The sequence below is a fragment of the Phodopus roborovskii genome, unplaced genomic scaffold (assembly GCF_943737965.1).
Source record: "Phodopus roborovskii unplaced genomic scaffold, PHOROB, whole genome shotgun sequence".
Lineage (NCBI taxonomy): Eukaryota > Metazoa > Chordata > Mammalia > Rodentia > Cricetidae > Phodopus > Phodopus roborovskii.
The window spans coordinates 20,615,537-20,635,396 of NW_026126588.1; the positions used below are offsets into that span (position 1 = coordinate 20,615,537).

Genomic DNA, 19,860 nt, shown 5'->3' on the forward strand with positions numbered 1-19,860 from the left:
ACATAATTTACAAAGTAAAAATAGATAACTTCAATTTAGGGGGGTCCAATGCCTTCTTCTGGTCTCTGCATTCACTAGCCACGTATGTGGTACACATACATACGTAAAGGCAACACATTCATAGATATAAACAATTTTTTAAAAATGAATATAAATCTTTAAAAAAATAAATCAACCCATAATTCTAGAAATTCATGGGAAGCAGCAAGTACAACTCCTAATGTTACAAGAAAAAATTTAATACAATTTGAAATATGTGCAACATATACTATAGCATATGTAATATGAGACAAGCGTAACATGTATTATAACTCTAGTTATGTTAGTAAAACTCACAAGAATTGGTTAGAATCTCGGAAATTTAGTTATAATGTTAATTCTGCTTTAGGCACATTGCTGGTGCCCTAGGCCAACTGATATCATTGTATTTTTCTGTGGAGGAAGCTAGGATTAGGGATAACAGAATAGTACAATAGGCATCACATCCAAGTCTGCACTGTAAGAAGGCAGACTTAATACACTACAGCACTTCATCTCCCTGCTGTACATGTTATTTCTATATCACCCAAGGAATCACATTATTTGTAAGAAGGACTTACCTAACACATCTTGCATAATTCTTGCCTAATAGAAGAGGCCACGCTGTTACACAAACGTACTTGAATATGTTTGATTGCACATTCATCACGAGGTTGGACATGTTCCTTACTTCTGTAAATTCTATCCCAATGAGGGACCCCTAAGAGAGATGGTCTGATGCTTCAGCCTTGTGACTTCAAAGAGTCTTTTCTAAATTATAATGCACCTATGGAATACATTCCCTTAAAACTAAACAAGACATTTGTTTTCAATTCAAGAATTTGTTGCAAGAAGAAGGCAAGTTCAAACTGACCCACTGAAACAGCTTGACAGGGGTAAATACTGAATGGTGTTCATGATGCAAGGCCGAATATTTTGTGGACATCATATCTTAAGACAAGCTGCTTTAGAAGCTACTTAACATAAATATCTCCCTACAAAATATGTTGCTTTTTTCAATTCAATTGGGAAATTACAAAAAAAAAATTAAAGATAATTAGTTCAACTCACTCTGGTTGTGTTGAAACCTTTGTAATGGCAAAGGAGTAACATGTAGGGCTGAGAGTGAGGGTCAATTATCCTGAGCTTTGTGGTATAAGGCCAGACAAAGGTTTCAAAAGTTAGATTCTGATAGTTTATGATTTGTCTTTTGAGTAAGAGCTTGTGACATTTGATGATCTCGGATAGAGAGAGGACTGCAGATTGACGGGCCATGAGGAGTCTTTTTTTCAACTGGCAGCTCTCATCCGACCTTAGTGTAGGAAATGAGTCTCATCAGTTCAGTTATAAACAGCATCTGGGAAGCCAAGGAGACCCTATTAAAAGCCAGAGCAAGCAAAACTGTCCAGGAAGATGCATTGAAGACAGGAAAAAGAGAGGACACTGGTAAGTGCTCTGAGAGCATCAGAGTCTCATGGCTGTACTACCATTTTTGTTCATTTCGACCTATGTGTTATGTAGCTGATACTTTCTGGATACTATTAACTCATTATTCCTATTGCTGTTAAACTCTAATAGGGGGATAAACTCTAACAGCAGGGGATGGGTCCTGAACCTTTGGATATGTGAGGCAAGCTCTACCATTGAGCCACATCCATAATCTCCAACAATTATATTCTAAATATCAGAAAGGTAACACCCACTCCCTTAAAACTCTATCTTATGAACCTAGCACAGATTCTCGTCCTAATGACTTCTACTTCCTAAAGAAAACAGAGTGATGGTTCACATTAACTAAAGAGATCAAAAGAATCCCCAAGGGTGCCTAGAACTTCAAACTGGGCTTTTTATACAAAAAAAAAAAAAAAATGTTTTTTGAGATATGTTCTATGTAGCTTAGAAGTCACTATATAATATGGGCTGGCCTTAAACATTTGGCAAACATCCTGACTCTGCCTCCAAGCCCTAGAATTATAGGCATATCTGGTTCAAAACTTCAGTCTTTTTAAACTACCCAGTAAGTTAGCAATTCTCTTTCTCAACACACATTCTTCAGCTGGAGTAGACATTTTGTATTGAACACATTTCTGAGCCTACAGCCCTTTTCAAGAAAGAGTATGTTTGGTATTCTGTGTTTCCAACTAGGCTCTACCACATCAATGGGCTATCAATCGCTTATATCAAGTGACAATAATTCCATTTCAAACAAATATCCTTGAATATTGCCTTAACAAAAAGTCTTGTCTTTGAAGTTTTAATATACAGCATGAGTGAGTCTCTCTTGCCTTTAGATAACAGTGGTCCCTTTGTAAGTATCATAAAATTTTCCTCCAAAACAGTTTGTAACAATGGTACAAACCAAGTACTGTACAATTTTAATCAAGTATGACAATACTTTCTCACAGACTTTACTCTGGGGCCCCGCTCCTAACACGCTGTACTCTGCATATGATCTGGCAAGTGTTTTCCATAGGTGACACTCAGCTCTTGTTGGTTGTCTAGGAGACCAGATTAATATTAATGCTGTGACGATCTAGTGCCAAGGTCACTGGATCACCCAGCAGAGGTTCATTTTCGATATGTTATTTGATATAGGAAAGAAAAGTTATTCTGCATGTTATTCTTTAAAACATTCATGAGCACTTACCATACTTTACCCATTTTTTAGCTGGTCTGGAATGATTGTCTGAAACTGCATAAATAAGCCCGAAGGTTTTGGAAGACCAAACTAAAGTGAGTATATGACATGAATTTATAAAGAAGTATCAGAGTACTAGTGGTTATGTCCTGATGAAATAAGATTTCAAGAGGCCACTATCTCATGACGACTGCCATACCGAACAATGACTGACAATGAGAAACTGTCCATCATATGGATACTATTAATGACAGGGCTTGCTTTTTTATTAAAACGTAAGAATACAAATAGCTTATATCAGTAAAATACAGTAGCATTTAGGCTCTAATATCAACATCAAATCAAAGACTATGGACAGAAAATAGACTTGAGATGCACGTGAGGGGAAGGAAATAACTTGTCATTCCAGATTACAGACAGCTGCCATAGGCAAAAATAATAATAATAATAATAATAAAATGGCAATTAAGTTGATTGCAGTACTTTAATGTTTTGAAGAAAACTTATCAAAAATACAGATTTTTTTTTAAAAAATCTTACATTCTGGATAGATAGTCACCTACCTTTCTAACAACAGTAGGAGCAAACACAATTGTAAAAATGCATGGCCCGTGGGCTGTGTGCTGTAACAGTATGGACTGAAAGCCGTGGCACACTGCTACTCTGAAGGTAGATTGTGGCATGGAAGTTATGTCAGGTTGGTTCCAAAATGCAATACTGGGTCCCAGACCAGTGCTGCTAAGCTGTGCCCATTTTGGCACAGCTTTCCCAGCCATGAGAATATAAATCACAAACAAAAAATAAAAAAAAAAAATTAACCAAGCAGTCATTTGAGACAGCAACAAAGGAAATCAGTTTTGTAAAACCACTTTTCCCTCTTTTTCAAGCTTCTTTATTTACTCCGGGTAGTTAACAAAACAGTGCTCAATAGTGAAGTAAGTAGATTTTACACTCACTATTACTGTATGGATAGAAAGAGCCATATGCATTTTTGTTTGCAAACATCATCCCAGATCACTGTGATATGGCACTCGAGAGCAGACTCAGAGGCACAAGGTTAATAAATACATTTAACACTGTCAAGCATTCAAAAGATAAATGCAATCAAATAGCAAAAAAAAAAATCCGTTTGTATCTGTGACCTTTCCAAGGTTGTGGAGAATCTTTTCACATTTCAGAAATCTCTATAGCAAAGATTCCTATAATAGAAAAAAGAAACACATTAAGGTTTTAAATGAAATAACTTTAGCATGTGTAAAAAGGATATATTATGCATTACTTTAGCAGCGCTTGGGCTTTCCCCTCAGCTTCTGTAAAGGGAATGGATATAGTGAATTTGTTCATAAACCACGGTATATTCATGCCACGGAACACTACTTTAACATAAAAAGAAATACTAAGATGTACAAATTGGATGGTTGTCATGAATGTTAAGCAGAATGGAAAAAAGTCAGTTTCAAAGGTTGTGTTCTATGCATGACTGGATTTACATAGGATCCTCAAACTGACAGAAGTATAGTACGGTTAAGAAGTTAGTTGGCCATCTGATAGGGAGGACACAGGAGATACAGATTCTAACTCTAAAGGGATGCGTACCTCAGGCAAGATTTTCTTTTACAATTAATGTTTTGAGTTAGTAATGGGTGTTTTCACAGTAATATATATGTTATTATATCTTTTGCTATTTGAGTTAGTAATGGGTGTTTTCTCAATAACATATATGTTATTATATCTTTTGCTATTTGTACCCCTGCCTCAGTAACCCCCTCCTCATCTCCCCCTCTGCTCTCCTTCCCCTAATAATCGCCCCTTCTGCTTTCATGTTGCATGTGTTCCTTTCTTCGTATCTTCCCCGAGGTAAATTATTTGGTGCTGATGGGACAATTCAGCATTTAGCTATTAATTAGCGAGTGGTGTATACAAAGACTGTGCATGCACGCGCATACACACACACAAGAGAATACATTAGGGAAATATCAATGAAGCCTGCACTGAATTATACCAGAGCTGTTTCCTGTTTTGCAAAGTGTTGACACTGTAGGAACTGGAAAAGCTGTATGAGATTCTCTGCACTACCTTACAGCTATCTCCAAGACAACAGCCATTAAAATTGTGGTTCATCCATACGATGGATATTAAATATTGCTCAGCAGATAGAAGAGACTAAGTCAGCACAGAGTCTTTATTCTGTATGATACCACTTATTTGACAACTTGGAAGAGATAAAGCTGGTGGCAGAGGAAACAGAATTGACTTGGGTCCTAGCCATCTCTTCAGTCTTGGAACAACATTTTAAGTTAACAGTGAAAGAATAATTTTAAAGGGGGGGATATGGGTGTATTATTAACAAAAGCTACACATAAAAACAAACCTTTCTAATTATTAGAAGACATTTGATTTAAAAAAGAAAAGCAATCAGATGGAGAAATACAGAAAATAGCATAATACAAAAAGCAAACATAAGCTATTGTGACAGATTTAAGACCAAATATAACAGTTACAGCAATAATATAAAAATTTTTATCCCTATTAAACTTTTTTTAACGTTAGTTAAAAAAATTAAATGGATTATAAAGCAAAACTCAAATCAATACTTTATTAAAAAGAGATTAAGTAAGACAGAGAGATTCAGAAAAAGCCAAGTAAAGGTATTTACCAGAAAAATGGAGACAATAAAAGCAGAACCAGCAACTTGAATATGGTTTTACCCACAGGAAGGATGACAGCTCAGAGTGCCAGTGTAGCAAACAACAGCACACCATATACACAATAATCGTCTCCTGCCGAACTGTGCCAGTGCGAGATACAAATACTGGTGCCAGAACACGAACCAAAAGCAGAGAGGAGGGACCAGCAGCAGCGGGAGAGACCTGTGACCACCCAGCAGACGGGTGTATTTGTCCAAAAGAAAGACAAGAGCATCCTTCAGTTCGGTTCAGTTCAAGGTCCTATCAGCTTTTAAGAGAGTAGATGTTAGTGGAATTGTTCTATTTCTGAAAAATAAATAGAAAATTCTGTCCTTGAAGCATACAGGAGATTCAAGAAGTTAAAGCTCACGGCAGACTTTAAAACACTACTCACAGTGTGTGACAGGCCAAGTGGACAAAAGGTAATCAGGGTTACTCAAAATGGGTGCATAAAACCACAAACGTCAGTGTTTTACAAATACAGTACTGTGCCATAAGAAGAAACATACCTGCTCAAGTGCACACATTTGTAAAAACTGGCCACGTGTAAAACATGCAGAGCAGACAGCTCATGAAACAGAAGTGACACAGACAGTCTTTCCTAGTCATGACGCAAAAACAGCAGAAATAAACTCCAAAACTGAAACACAAAGCACTCTTCCAACCAGAAATTACAAGATTAGTGCTCACTGGTGCAAGTAAAATAAAACAGAAATGGCAGAGTTTCACAAACTAATTAAAAGAAAAGCAAAACATTTAGGAGTGCAAGAGATCATTTAAAACAATGACAGAGGAAAATGAAGAACCCTGAATAACTCTTATCAATTAAACAAAAGAACAGCAGTAAGTGAATTAATCCCCAACCCAAAAAGCTAAGTGAAAACTCCAACAAAGTAAAGAATAATAATAAAGAAATAATAAAAGGAACAGAAATCAATAAGAGGAAAAAAGTCAAAACTAGTACATTAGCGTTCCAGTGTTGGAGGGGCTATAGGAAACTCAGGGTTAGCAGGGGTGCTGGCTGCTCTTGCCCAGGACCAGGCTTGGACTCCACACTGTGCCTCACACCCTTCTGTGCCTCCAGGTTCAGGGGACACGGCGCCCCCTTCTGGCCTCTTCAGGCACCAGGCGCACTACTGATGCACATACAAATATGCAGGCAAAATACCCATATATAAATAATTTTTAATGGGGAGGAGATATCAATGTTTCATTTTTTATATTTTTAGAATATTACAGAAAACACATTATGACCACCACTGGTTGTAATACAGGTATCAGTGGATCATGGGGGAATAAAAGAACAAATTTAAGTCATTCATGAACTTGGTATCTGACTAAATGCTCTCAGCACTTGGGAAAGGTAGGACACAAAGGCAGAAACGATGGCCTGCAAACAGATGGCGAACTTTGTACTGTCTTTTTACTGAACTGATGATGCTGCAGAAACGCAGAGGCAGTTTCAGATGCACCCTGGGCTGAGCCAGTGAGTCAGGAATGTCGAGCATACTGCTGGTGTTGAGCCCCGGTTCTCACAGCAGCATAAGGACTATACAAATACAAAATGGGGTAACACAAGACAGAAGACTATGATGATGTGGAACTGGAGGGACCCGTTGCTTCTTCAGAGAGACAGAGATGGGGGAAATATACAGTAGTATAGGTACATGAGACATTTCTAGTAAAATAAGTGGGACAAAATTTTAACGTTGAATTGAGAGATAGTTTTACTTTTGTAACTTCATACAAATTTTAAATTATCCTCAAATAAAAATTTTAAACATTTGTAAAATATAACAATAAATCTAAAATGAAAAAATAGTAAGTACCTTCCTATGTATTCTACGGTGCAACACCGACTAGCCCACATTGTATAATAAATGTACATGGAAAACAACCCAGAAATGAAAAGGAATTCAGACTGACGGCCCAGCAGATAGGTGATGATGCGGTTCAATGGACAGTGCTTGTCTAGTGTGTATGAAGCCTTAGCTTTGGTTTGCAGCGTACAAAGATAAGATGCACTTAAAGATCTTTCCTTTAGTACAATGATCATATAAAACTTGTGTTTATGGATGAAAACCCTCTCTTTCTGTATCACTGTATCTTAGTAATCAAGTTTAAACAGCCTCCTCGCTCCCTGAAGTCTGACTCAACACTGTGACATGGTCCAGGGTCCTGTGCACACTTACTCTTCTAGTGATCGGTCGAGGCCTCGGTCAGGAGATCGATGGTGAGCACGTTCTGGTGAGTGACATTTTGTATTTGGCTTCACTGAACTCAAATGATAAGCATTACTTGAGTAATTCTGGCGGCGAAGTTCTTGGACAGCCCTTTCCCTGTAGCCAAACAGTGATGCTTTTTAACTGTACATTCGGTGGCATTATGAAACCTATCACAAAACTATAGCTCAACTCAAACATTACAATCTACCCATAATGAAATAACAAAACCCTTACTGAGCCAGGGAAACACCTGTAACACCAGCATTCTGGAGGCTGAGACAGGAGGATTAGCAATTTGAAGCTAGCCTGGGCTACAGTGAGACTTTGTCTAAACAAATAAACAAAAGAAAAAATGTTATGTGTACACACACACACCCTAATGAAATAAAGCCTACTGTTAGCTAAGAAACGTCATGTTCAGGCAGAGTGTTGCACAGAGCTCAACTTACCTTTCAAATCGTTCTGTCCCTAGCTGTCTTTTAGTAATGTCCAAATCTGCTTCCAACTGTGTTACGACATTTCTGAACTGTGCCACGTCTCTACTCTGGATGGCCCTATGCAAAAGATAGGAGTAATAGCTGATTAAACTCAAAATATACCTGTGACTTCAAGAGTATATTAAACCATATTGGTAATGGCATCTTAGATCCAAGTCACAACGTGATTTTTGCAAGTTATTTCAGTGTGTGTGTGTGTGTGTGTGTGTGTGTGCGCGCGCGCGCGCACACACACACACACATGTTGGGCTTGCTCCTGTTTTTGTGTATACTGCACATGTGTTGGGTGGGGAGGCCAGAGGGCTGGTTCCTGGTATTTTGATCAATCACTCTGCACTGTGTGTCTTAGGGATCTGACTATTTCCACCCCCAGTGCTGGGTTACAGTCGGACACTGCTGCTCCTGATTTTTACATGGATGCTGGGGATCCAAATGCAGACCTTTATGTTTGCATAGTGGGCACCTTTATTGACCAAGCTATGTCCTTAGCCCCACATCGATTTCTATGGACAAATTCAAGGGCATGTTTTAGATATATTCAATGTACAAACTTGAATACTTGAAAAGCCTCAGCAATCCCAGTCCTGTTCAATTAATCAACAGTATGTATCATCTATCTATATTATTCATTTATGCAAATGTTCTTTATAAACATACTTTTTATATAAATTTCCCACATTGGCCAGCTCCATGTCACAGTACTTAACAGCAATCAGAAATGGAATAATCCTCATAATGAAAGTTCTGCTTCTTTCCTAAGGTGGATTTCCTCCCACCAGTTTGATAAAGGAACCGAGACCCGCTGAAAGTATCATAACAGCATCTGCCTAGAACAACAAGAATGACTCGGTCACAGCCGAGAGCACCTAAGGGTACTGTCAAGGAAACTACCCCTGGCCTGGGGGTCTTTGATGGCCAAGGGGTCCTAGGAGTGGCTGACTGCAGAGGAGATGCTCACCATGCTTCCCCAGGTGCCAGGCTCAGGTGTGAGAATGGGAAGGATGAAAAGTATTGTGGATGGGTCACAGAGGCTCAGGGTCCCATTCGCTTTCATCAGAGGGGACCACTTTTAATAAACTTTCACTACCCAGGCAGGAATGTCCACTTGAATATCAATCTAAGGGCCTTGTAATTAAAGGTTAGTATGACCGAGTATTTTTTAAAGCAGGCTAAGATAAAAATTCTGAGAGAGTGCTCAGTGTTTTGTGGGTTCAGTTGTTCTGGGCACCCAGTTATACTCTATAAACACAAGGAACTATATGATGCAACCAATGGAGAGACAGACAAGCAAGGCTAGACAGCAAATACATGCAAAGCCCCTGAGAGTTCAGAGAGCTTGCTTTACATTTCCCAGTGCAGTATTTTAAATCAGACTATCTATTGCATTCAAAACAATCAGCACAGATTGTTACATTTAAAAACTTTAGATTAGAAAAATTAGACTGCGGTATTAAATCTTAGGCAAATCACAACACTCCTGATTCTTAGCCTAATTAATGGAAAATTGTGGGTTCCAACCTCCAGATCCCAGCTTTAAATTCTCAATTACGAGGCACTGAGGACAGAGGGCAGAGCGCCCTCTGCTGCCACGCCTGCAGCCGACTCACATTTTGTTCTCTGCCAGACAAAGGTGCTCCTTGAGAAGCTGGATCTCGGACTCCTTTTCTTGCAGTGCTATCTGGGACTGGTACTCTTTGTCCCGGTTGGCCACCAGCAAAGCCTCTAGATTCTGCATGGAGATCCTCTCATTTGTCATCTGGCTCCTGAGCAGTTCTATTTCAGAGCGTGCAGAATCCAACTCATTCTCCATCTGTGTGACAGGAAGACATCCACACTTACTCCCAACCACTCACTCAGCCCACATGCTATCAGGAACATGTGTGTTTTAAATTTCTCACTGTGAAGTTGTTTCCCCTAACAGCTGCACACACCACAACACACATGCAGTGTTGCTCTTCCCATTCTTACAGCTCTTGAAGTGACAAAATTACAGAACTAAGGAAGAGGGTAATGGCTGGCAGAGGGTAAGAAGCATACAGAGAGGGTAGAGTAGACAACTACGTAAACCCGATACAGTACAGAACTACGTAAACCCGATACAGTAGAGAACTACGTAAACCTGATACAGTAGAGAACTACGTAAACCTGATACAGTAGAGAACTACGTAAACCGATATAGCAGACAACTACGTAAACCCACAACAGGGAAATAGGACAGACTCTGCAATAGAAAGTCTCTTGTTTTCACCTGAATCAGTGTTAATCCTATAATCCTATCAGGCTACAGTTTTGCAAGACGTAATCATTAAGGAAACTAGGTAGTGGGTACTTGTTGTATAATTTATTAAATTAGGTGCAAATCTATCACCTTCAAATCATAAACTGTCTTAGTTACCTTCTGTTTCTATGATAAGATACAATGACCAAGGCATATTATAGGAGGCGATGTTTATTGGGGGCTTACAGTTCAGAGGTTAAAGTCCATGACCATCATGGTAGGGAACATGGCAGCATGCAGACACACATGGGCCTGGAGCAGGAGCTGAGAGCTCGCATCCTTATTCACAAGTACGAGGCAGAGACTGCTAACTGGGAACGGCATGGACTTTTAACTCATCAAAGCCCACCCCAAATGACACACTTTCTCCAGAAAGGTGATACCTCCTAAACCATTCCAAACAGTCTTGAAAGCACCGGAACATGAGAGTGACCACTCTCATTCAAGCTAAAATCTCAATGTACTGAAGAAAACAAAAGCAAAACGACAATACTGGCATATGACAACATAGCTTACTAAAGAGACAAAGACACACACAAATAGCTCAATGTTACAGCACTTAATGTCAAAAGTGCTGTGGGAAGAAGCAGCTACAAAACTTACAGTAAGTATTTTGAAAATTAAATTATTAGCAAGCTTTATACAGAGTTCTGCTAAGGTCTGTGGTTAAAACTTTAAAATGACTACTAAAGGACCACACTCTACTTGCAAGTGACATTCTATTTTTTTATAAGCTATGGGATTGTATATCTACCGATACTTCAATTGTTGCAGTAACACGCTAAGGCTTTTCTAACGCGGTAAATAAGGATCAGGATAAACAAATAGGCCGAATAGATGTTTATTCAGGGAGAAATAACTTACAACCTAGACAGATGAACACCAGGAAATTCAACCAGATCCTCTCCTGTCTGAGTCACGCCAGCAAGAGAGGGCCTTACTTGGCCCCCTCCGACCTCCTTTCACAGGTCACTTCCGCCCATGGCTCCACCCCCCAATGGGTGTGGTCAATGCTACAGAAGGACTATCTCACTACACTTTTCCAATGAGAAAACATCAAGTAAAATTTTTAAATGAAAGGTTACTATATTTTAAGTCTTACGGTACCAAATTACTCATTAAAAAGTTGATGGTGAAATAAAAAATAATCAAGAATGAGTGAGGATTTGGGCAGATGGCACTTCACTAAAAGATTAATAGTAGATTCTTTTAAAATAAGCTAGACACATGGTTCTCAAATGCATCATAAAGGGTAGATTAACAAAATAAGAAATTCAGTAAGGTTTACTAATAACCAATACCAAGGTGACCAAGATCTGTTAATATTTCAGTTGCCCTAAGCATCCTCTGCACACTGAGAGCTGGGTCCCACCTCTCCAGGCTCGTTTCCAGCCAGCTCTACTTAGACACATCACCCTGGTCACTAAAAAGTGCTTATTTTCATCCAAGAACCTACACGGGCCGCTCTACCATCGCCTGTGTGGGATGCCCCATCTCCCCAAGTTCAGCCGTGATTCCTTATGGAAGCCTCCCATTTCTCTACTCATCTCACACTTAAATGCCAATGTCTGGAGGTCTAGGAGAGTATGGGCCTGCATGGTTTCAATACCCCTAGTGTAAGAACAAAGTAGATACAATCAACTGCATTACAACTTAAAAGAGCTCATCTACTTATCAGATGAATTTAGCTGAAGAGGCTATCATTAAGGTTATAATTTAGCTGAATGAGGCTGTGATTCTTGGCTCATAGCTCTGTCAATGTGTTTTATAACTCTGGCTAAACACAACTGCAAACTACAAGTTGAGAGGAACATTTTGGGGATTTTATGGTCTTGAATTCTTTAGGACACAGCTCTCATAAACTAAACTTTTAAACTTTAAAAATAAAGTTTAAAAAGCATAATAAAAACAGAATTTAGCCAGGCAGCGGTGGTGCATGCCTTTAATCATAGCACTCGGGAGGCCGAGGCAGACAGATCTCTGTGAGTTCGAGACCAGCATGGTGTACAAGAGCTACTTCCAGGACAGGCTCCAAAGCTACAGAGAAACCCTGTCTTGAAAAACAAAAACAACAACAAACCCAGAATTTAAAGCTAAAAGGCATATAAACATTTGACATAGTATTTTACACATCCCTTTTTCAAAACTGTAATAATGTTAAAGTAACAGCAATTCTCAATCTATTACATACCATTTCTATTTCCTGATCTTTGGCAACCAGCTGTCGATTAAGAAGTTCTTTGCTTGAGTCCAGTTTAATGCAGAGCTCCCTCGTGGAGGATAGGTCTGCAAGTGCAGACACCTTTTCAAACTGAACCTTCTGAAGCTCTTCCTCCATCTTCACAAGAGACTTGTGCAAAGTTGCGATCTGGGACTTGTAGGAGCGCTCTGCATTTAAGTGCTGTAAGAACAGAGATGGAAATATTTCAGGCAACATGGGCAACACAATGGGGCAAACCGTTCCACACTAGAGCAGAAGACCTTAGAAGACATGGGTGCTGATGAGCTACACAGAATGTTCTGTGGGAGGTAAACTGAGGCTTTAGGTTTCCTTAACAAATCCTAAGAGCAGGATAAAACTATTTCCTATTAAAATATTTGAAGGTTCAATGCCAGTGCAATACATACAGTTTGGCCTACAGTTGCCTCTGTGCCCGAACAGTTTACATGGTCTACAACACTAACCCTGCTGCCAAAGACAAAATGATAGCCACCGCCACATTCGGAGAAGTTTTCCAGTTCTTGACTGGCATGTTTATATCAGTCACACTATCATAAATGAGGACTGATAATTTTCTAACACTAATACTTCTGAGAGAAACAGCTCTTGAGCAAGTACAACTTAAGCACAACTAATTATGGGAAAAAGCATATTTTAAAAGCCATGAGATTCAAGTTACATAAATGCTTTCAAATGTTCAAAACAATCCCACACCGCACACCTTTCCCCCAGCACGGAGCTTACGCAAGTGCAGTGCCACCTACAGACAAGTGTTTGTTTGCTATAACGTGAAGATAACACAACCGGAGGCAAAGACTGCGTGCTCTTTAGCACGTGCTTTTACACGCAGGAAGCACTAAAAACTGTTTCTGGCGCATGTTATTTGACCACACTTCAAGGTCCCCTTCATCCTCTTCATCCGTCTCCCTCCCTCTCTCTCTCCCTCCTTCTCCCTCCCCCCCCCCCGTGTGTGTGTGTGTGTGTGCGTGTGTGTGTGTGTGTGTGTGTGTGTGTGTGTGTATTCATAGGTGTGGAGGGCAGAGGTCAACATCCAGTGTATTTCCCAGTCATTTTCCACGGCATTTTGTGAGATGAGGTCTCTCACTGGACCTGGAGCTCACCAATTCAGCTAAACTGGCTGGCCAGTGAGCTCCAAGGATCATGGCAATAAATAATGATGCCAGAAAATATACCAACTCCTATCAGAAATACCAGACTCTTGAGCTTATCAAGCAAAGCACACGGAACCATACCTGGACCTTCAGAAAAAGCCCTGAAAGGTCCTCTTATAGTGATTTCTCATGAGTCTTGTAGCAGAAAACTGCCAAAGCAAAGAGCTCCTGTCCCTGCCCTGCCCCGCCCCGCCCCGCCCCGCCCCGCCCCGCGGACTCAGATCCTTTCTGGTCCCCACACCTGTGTCGTTGTCTACAACCATCTCAAGTCAGATTTCCTGGGCTCTACAGGGGTTTAAGCTCTTTTTGGACATTCTATAACCTATGCACATAAATATATGAAGTGTAAAGGACTAATTAATTATTAGTATGTAAGAATGGAATAAAGAGCCTATGGCTGCCGTCAGCTAACTATCAAGCAAATTGGTATTACTGGGCAAATAGCAATTAATAAAACTGACTTGGATGTGTAATAAAACTGAATTGTGAATGCATTGTTATTCAATGAATTATGACTCTGTATAAAGATAAATGTGTTCATCTGTATTTACCACACAGCACACTTACGACACACAAAAATAGCAACTATACAAAAAAATACAAAGAATAAAAGACTTGGAAAATATGCAGAGCCTTCATAATCTGTGGAATATTATTAAGTGACCCACACACTCGTACTTTAAATTCCAGAATCTCAGAGAAAAGGCAAGGGGAAAAATACACTTGAGTAAATAATGGTCAAGGATAGTTTCAATTTGATGAAGCCAAGTAACCATGAGTGCAACTTATTAAATAAAAGGATTATAAAGATATACTATGCCATTAAATTAAGTTTAATGACATTGGAAATTTTCTAAAAAGTATAAACTATAAAAATTAATAAAGAGAAACAGAACAGGCCTATAACAAAAAGAATCTGACAAGAAATTTTTAAAATTTCCACAAAGAATAAGTTCAGATGAATTTAGCTTTGAATCTATCTTTAAAGAATTGATTCCAATTATACACAAGCTCTTACAAAAAGTAGAAGCAAAAGGAACATTTCCAAGTTATTACATAAAATCAGTATCACTTGGATACTAAGACCATACAGGTTGTTATAAGAAGAAGAAGAAGAAAAAAAAAAAGAAACGAACAAAAATTACTAGAAAACCAAATACAACACCAAAAATAATAATAATAATAATAGTAATTATTATTATTATTATTATACATAACGACCAAGTAGGATTTTTCTTTTGGGGATGCAAAACTATATTTGATACCACGTGTAAAATTTAACCCAATATGGATCAAAGACATGACAGAAACTGGGGTAGCTGGTGGCGGTAGTAACTAATGGGTACATTATGTATTTTAAGGGTGATGAAAATGTTCAAGGTGTTTGTTTTTACATAACTGTCAATATTCCAAATACTAGTGAATATGATTTCAAATAGGAGAACTGTATGACAGGTATCACTCTCAATAAAGGTATTACAAAAAGCAATGCCTTGAAAATGTGTACGGTTACAAGCCTGGTGTGGTGGTGCCTATAACCTTGGAGGCATAAGCAGGAATTTCACGTGTTCAAGGTCAGCTTGAGCTATACACCGAGATCCTGTCTCAAAGAAAAAGAATGACAGAAGCCATGGCTAGAGAGACCATGGTCTCTCTAGGGGTGACCCTATTACTTTGCTAAATGGACACAGAATCAAGCTGCCTTCTAAATATGTCTCTCTGTACCCACAGATGCGTGCAGCTTTCAGCCCTCTGCAGTGGGTGGCAGTCAGAGGGCAGAGAATAGCTGTCTGGAGTGCTTAGCCATAACTGAGACATATACATCACACCCTTCCCTTACAGCTCAGGAAACAACATAAAGAGGGGAGAGACAGAACATTTTTAGGATAATTTTTGTTTTTAAATCGACACATCATATTGATGGACTATAAGACATGCACACAACCTACACAAATCAAATCAGGTTATCAACAGTTGTGTCTCCTTTGATATTAATTTCTGATATCAAACCCACTAGTCAATCACTGATGTGGCCTAGAATAGTAAGGAATGTTATAAGCATTCCCTTCCCCTGATTGCACTTTGGTAACCCACCTTTTCTCTAGCCTTCCTTTCTTCTATCTGTCCCAACCTCTATCTATATAAATTTAAATAAAAACAAGGGAAAATCTCTTCCAGGTCATAGAACACTAAGGAATTCCTTAGAAAACATAAGATCATAAATAATATGGAAAAGATTAGTAACAATTCTAAGTGCATTTGAGTTTAACATCTTATCTTTCAAGTAAATGAAAAGACAAATTAACTGTTAAATCTTCAAACATAAACAATTGAATAGAAAAATATATACAGATTTAAGAAAAATTCATTCAATGGGCTGGAGAGATTGCTCCATTATTGAGAGTACTTCCTGCTCTTGCTAGCACCCACAAGGCTGTTCCCAATCATCTGTAATTTGTTCCAGAGAATCAGAAGCCCTCTTTCGGCCTGCAAGGGCCCCATGTACACATACACCCAGGCAAACACTCATGCACAAAAAATTTTTTAAAATGTTTAAAAGGAAAAATCCATGCAAAAGAAATCTAACAGAAACCCCATCTAAGAGGACCTGTAAGTAGTCAGAAACATTAAACCCTACAACTTGCTCCTTCATCAGACATGTGCTGTAGGAACCGAACTAGCAAGTGTCAGCTTTCCTCTGGGAACTCCCAACTCCCTCACTTTAGTGCTGGCTTTACTCCTGCAGAAGGAAAGGCCTCAAACATTTGAGCCATATTTGGAAGTAGTTCATCAAGGAGGTCCTCGTGTCCATTAAATGTATTTTTAGAAAACACAACCCTGTTTAGCACAAAATCAGCTTATTTTTTTAAAAAGACTTTGCTAATAATATATGGAAGGAAAAATTCAAATTAATTTCTAATGTATACTGTTGCTTCTGAAAGTTTTGTGCATTTTTTGTGGTGTTAGAGGGTAGACTCTTCATTTAATTAAAAAATTTAGATATAGTTTGTTTCTTAATAGAATTTACTTATTTTTATTTTGTGTATATTGGTGGCTTTGCCTATAGATCTGTCTGTATGAGGGTACTGGATCCCCTGGAACTGGAGCTACAGACAGTTGTGAGCTGCCATGTGGGTGCTGGGAATTGAACCTAGGCTCTCTGGAAGAGCAGGCAGTCCTTTTAACTGCTGAGACATCTTTCCAGGGCTATAGTTTTTTTGTTGTTGATTTTGTTTTTTGTTTGTTTTTGTTTTTAAGCATAAAAGACTCAATTTCACCTATTATCTAGGGAAAAAAAACACAACTGTGGAAAAATTTAAAGACTGATATTATTGAAAATAGTGTTAGAGCAAATGACAACCTATGGTTTCTGGCAAGAGTAAACTTTTAGAAGGCGATTTGATAAATTAAGCAAAATCGTGGGTGTCTTAGATTCAGTACTTCCTTCCAGACATAAGCCTAAAGAAACACAGCCAAGAGAAATAAAAAGAATGTTTGCTGCAGAAAGGGGGGAAATTGAATTCCCCTTAATATGGGAATAATTTAAGCAAGAAAATATTTATACAATGAATATATGCTACTGTTTGAGGCATGCAACAAAGCAGATATATTTTTCAAATTGTTACACACTTAAAAGGGCTAGTTGTAAATCGGTATGTAGTAGATTTTATCACTTAAATAAAATTATTTGTAGTGCCAGCGATGAAGTCAGGCCTTCAGACGTGCTAGCCTGAACACAGACTCAAATCCATAGCCCTAATAAATACGGACAGAGACGTAACTGGAGAGACGACTCACAATTAAGAAAACATACGCTATGATGGCACAGACAGACGGCTGACCTCCAGCACCTAAGTCAGGCTGCTAATGACCATCTGTAACTCCAATCCCAGCGCACCCAACATGCTCTTCTCATGTCCACAGCACCGCACTAACACACACTAACATCTCTTTCTCCCTTTCTCCCCCATGCACCCACACACATACCCACATATAATTCAAAGTACAAATGAGGTAGAAAATGAAAATGATTGTGGAAGATGCCATATGTCAACCCCAGCCGCCACACATGTGACATGTGCACGTAAACATAGAAAGCAAAAGGGAGGTGCACAGAGAGAGTGTGAACTCACGAAAAGCCGCTAGAATCACGTGACGTTTATATGCACCCACTATCAGGGTGAAGAGCTGTAGTTTTAATGTTTGGTTTCTGTGTGTGTGTGTGTGTGTGTGTGTGTGTGTGTGTGTCACACGAGTGCTCGTATCCACAGAGGAATTACAGGTGGTAGGAGCCACTGCATGTGGCTCCTGGGAATGGACCTCAGGTCCCATGGGAGATCAGCAAGAGCTCTTAAGCACTGAGCCGCTGCTCCTGCCGCCTCTGGTCTTCTGTTTCTTTAAACAAAGGCACAGAAGTGAATGTGGCAACATGCTAATGTTGTTGCATCTGTGGGACAGGGATGGATCTTTTTTTTACTATTTTTCAAAAATTTGTTCTTTTTGTTTGAAACAGTCCCCAATTTAAGAAAAAAAAAAACATGATTATTCTGGTTGTGTGTACCTAAGAAAACCAAGGTGGATAGGAGAATAAGAGGCAATAACTTACAGTGCATTTATATAAACTGTCAATATATTAAACTTATGAAAAGCTCACTTAACTATGATACAGGATGTACTGTAAGCACATTTCTACAAACTTACTTGCTCAACCTCTCTGTTAAGGGCATCAACTTTTTCTTTTAATCTGTTGCCCTCTGCTTCAGCGGTGATGAGTTCCAATTTGAGGGTATTGTTATCTGCCTCGGATTGGCGGGCTTTATTTTCCCAGTTCTCAGCATCTTCGTTGGCTTTTCGGAGTTGTTCCATTATTTGTCGGTTCTCAGATTCCTAAAGAGCAAGTCTTGGGTATTACTTTAAAACTTTAGAAGTGACTCAAGTGCATATGGAACACTGTTGTCTGAGCCCCTGGGGAGTCCCTTGCAACATAACCTTGAAGACACCCTCCTTACCCTCCTAACCTAGAGTCACCCTACTAGGAGCATAAACAGGTACGATCCCACCTCTTCCCAGTTACCCACTCAGGGCAGTGTTATCATCGTTAGGACCTTCTCTTTAGAATCTTCCCCCCATGACCATTTACTGATTCCTGCTGCTCTGAGCTGCTAACACCCTCACCAGCGTTCCCTTGCTCCCATCTACTCGATTGAGCTGTTCTAGCCACAGAATTTCTGCATTCTCTTATATCTTCAGTTTCAACTTCTGATAAGATTTATTGTTATTATTTTAACGATGTGGTGGGGAGTGCATATGCACATTGAGTCCTGGTACCCTTGGAGACTGAAGGTTTTTGGTCCCCTGGAATTGACTTGGGTTCTGGGCACTGAACTCTGTTCCTCTGTAAGAATGCTCTTTACTGGGGGACTGGGGAGATGGCTCAGAGTTTAAGAGCACTGACTGCTCTTCCACAGGTTCTGAGTTCAATTCCCAACAACCACATGGTAGCTCACAACCATCTGTAATGAGATCTGGTGCCCTCTTCTGGCCTACAGGGATACATGTAGGCAGAATACTGTACAAGTAATTAATAAATAAATCTTAAAAAAAAAAAAAAAAAAAAAAAAAAAACAATGCTCTTTACCACCAAGCCATGTCTTCCACTCTTAATTTTCTTGGTCGCAGACTGTAATCTCTTTTTAGCTTCCTTCTATTAAGTTGTTAGAAACTGCTCAGAAGTAAACTGTCAAATGTGTGCTAATAATATATACATGTGGAACATACAGTATAGAACTAGATTGTTCTGGCAGTGGTAGGCACTGAATCTAGGGCCTTGTACACACTAGGCAAGTACTTTACCTTTGAGCTGCATCTACCACTTGTGGGAACCAGATTTTTTACAACTTCAAAGTGATATCATAAATAATTAGTTTAAATAGGATCTGCTTTCTATAGTGAAAATTCAGTTCCATAAACAATATACTATGTTAAAAAGCCATTATTGTCTACTTCAAAATAGTACCTTAGGGGCTGGAGAGATGGCTCAGCAGCTAAGGGCTTATATTGCTCTTGTAAAAGACCCAGGTTTGGTTCCCAGAAACCCTGCTAGGCAGTTCACAACTTCTCATAG

General features: G+C 39.2%; 1 protein-coding gene across 6 annotated transcripts in view; it reads right to left on the minus strand.

Moving 5' to 3' along the window:
• Positions 1 to 2,886: 2,886 nt before the first annotated feature.
• Tsga10 (testis specific 10) overlaps positions 2,887 to 19,860 on the minus strand; it is a 75,161-nt gene continuing 58,187 nt past the window's right edge. For all 6 annotated transcript variants that reach the window (XM_051204325.1, XM_051204323.1, XM_051204326.1 and 3 more), the window contains 6 exons: positions 18,438 to 18,623; positions 12,535 to 12,744; positions 9,673 to 9,875; positions 8,018 to 8,122; positions 7,536 to 7,682; positions 2,887 to 3,855 (listed from right to left, as the gene is read on the minus strand). In XM_051204325.1, coding sequence (XP_051060282.1) covers positions 3,831 to 3,855; positions 7,536 to 7,682; positions 8,018 to 8,122; positions 9,673 to 9,875; positions 12,535 to 12,744; positions 18,438 to 18,623 — 876 coding nt within the window. In that variant the 3' untranslated portion in view covers positions 2,887 to 3,830. The remainder of the gene's footprint in view (positions 3,856 to 7,535; positions 7,683 to 8,017; positions 8,123 to 9,672; positions 9,876 to 12,534; positions 12,745 to 18,437; positions 18,624 to 19,860) is intronic.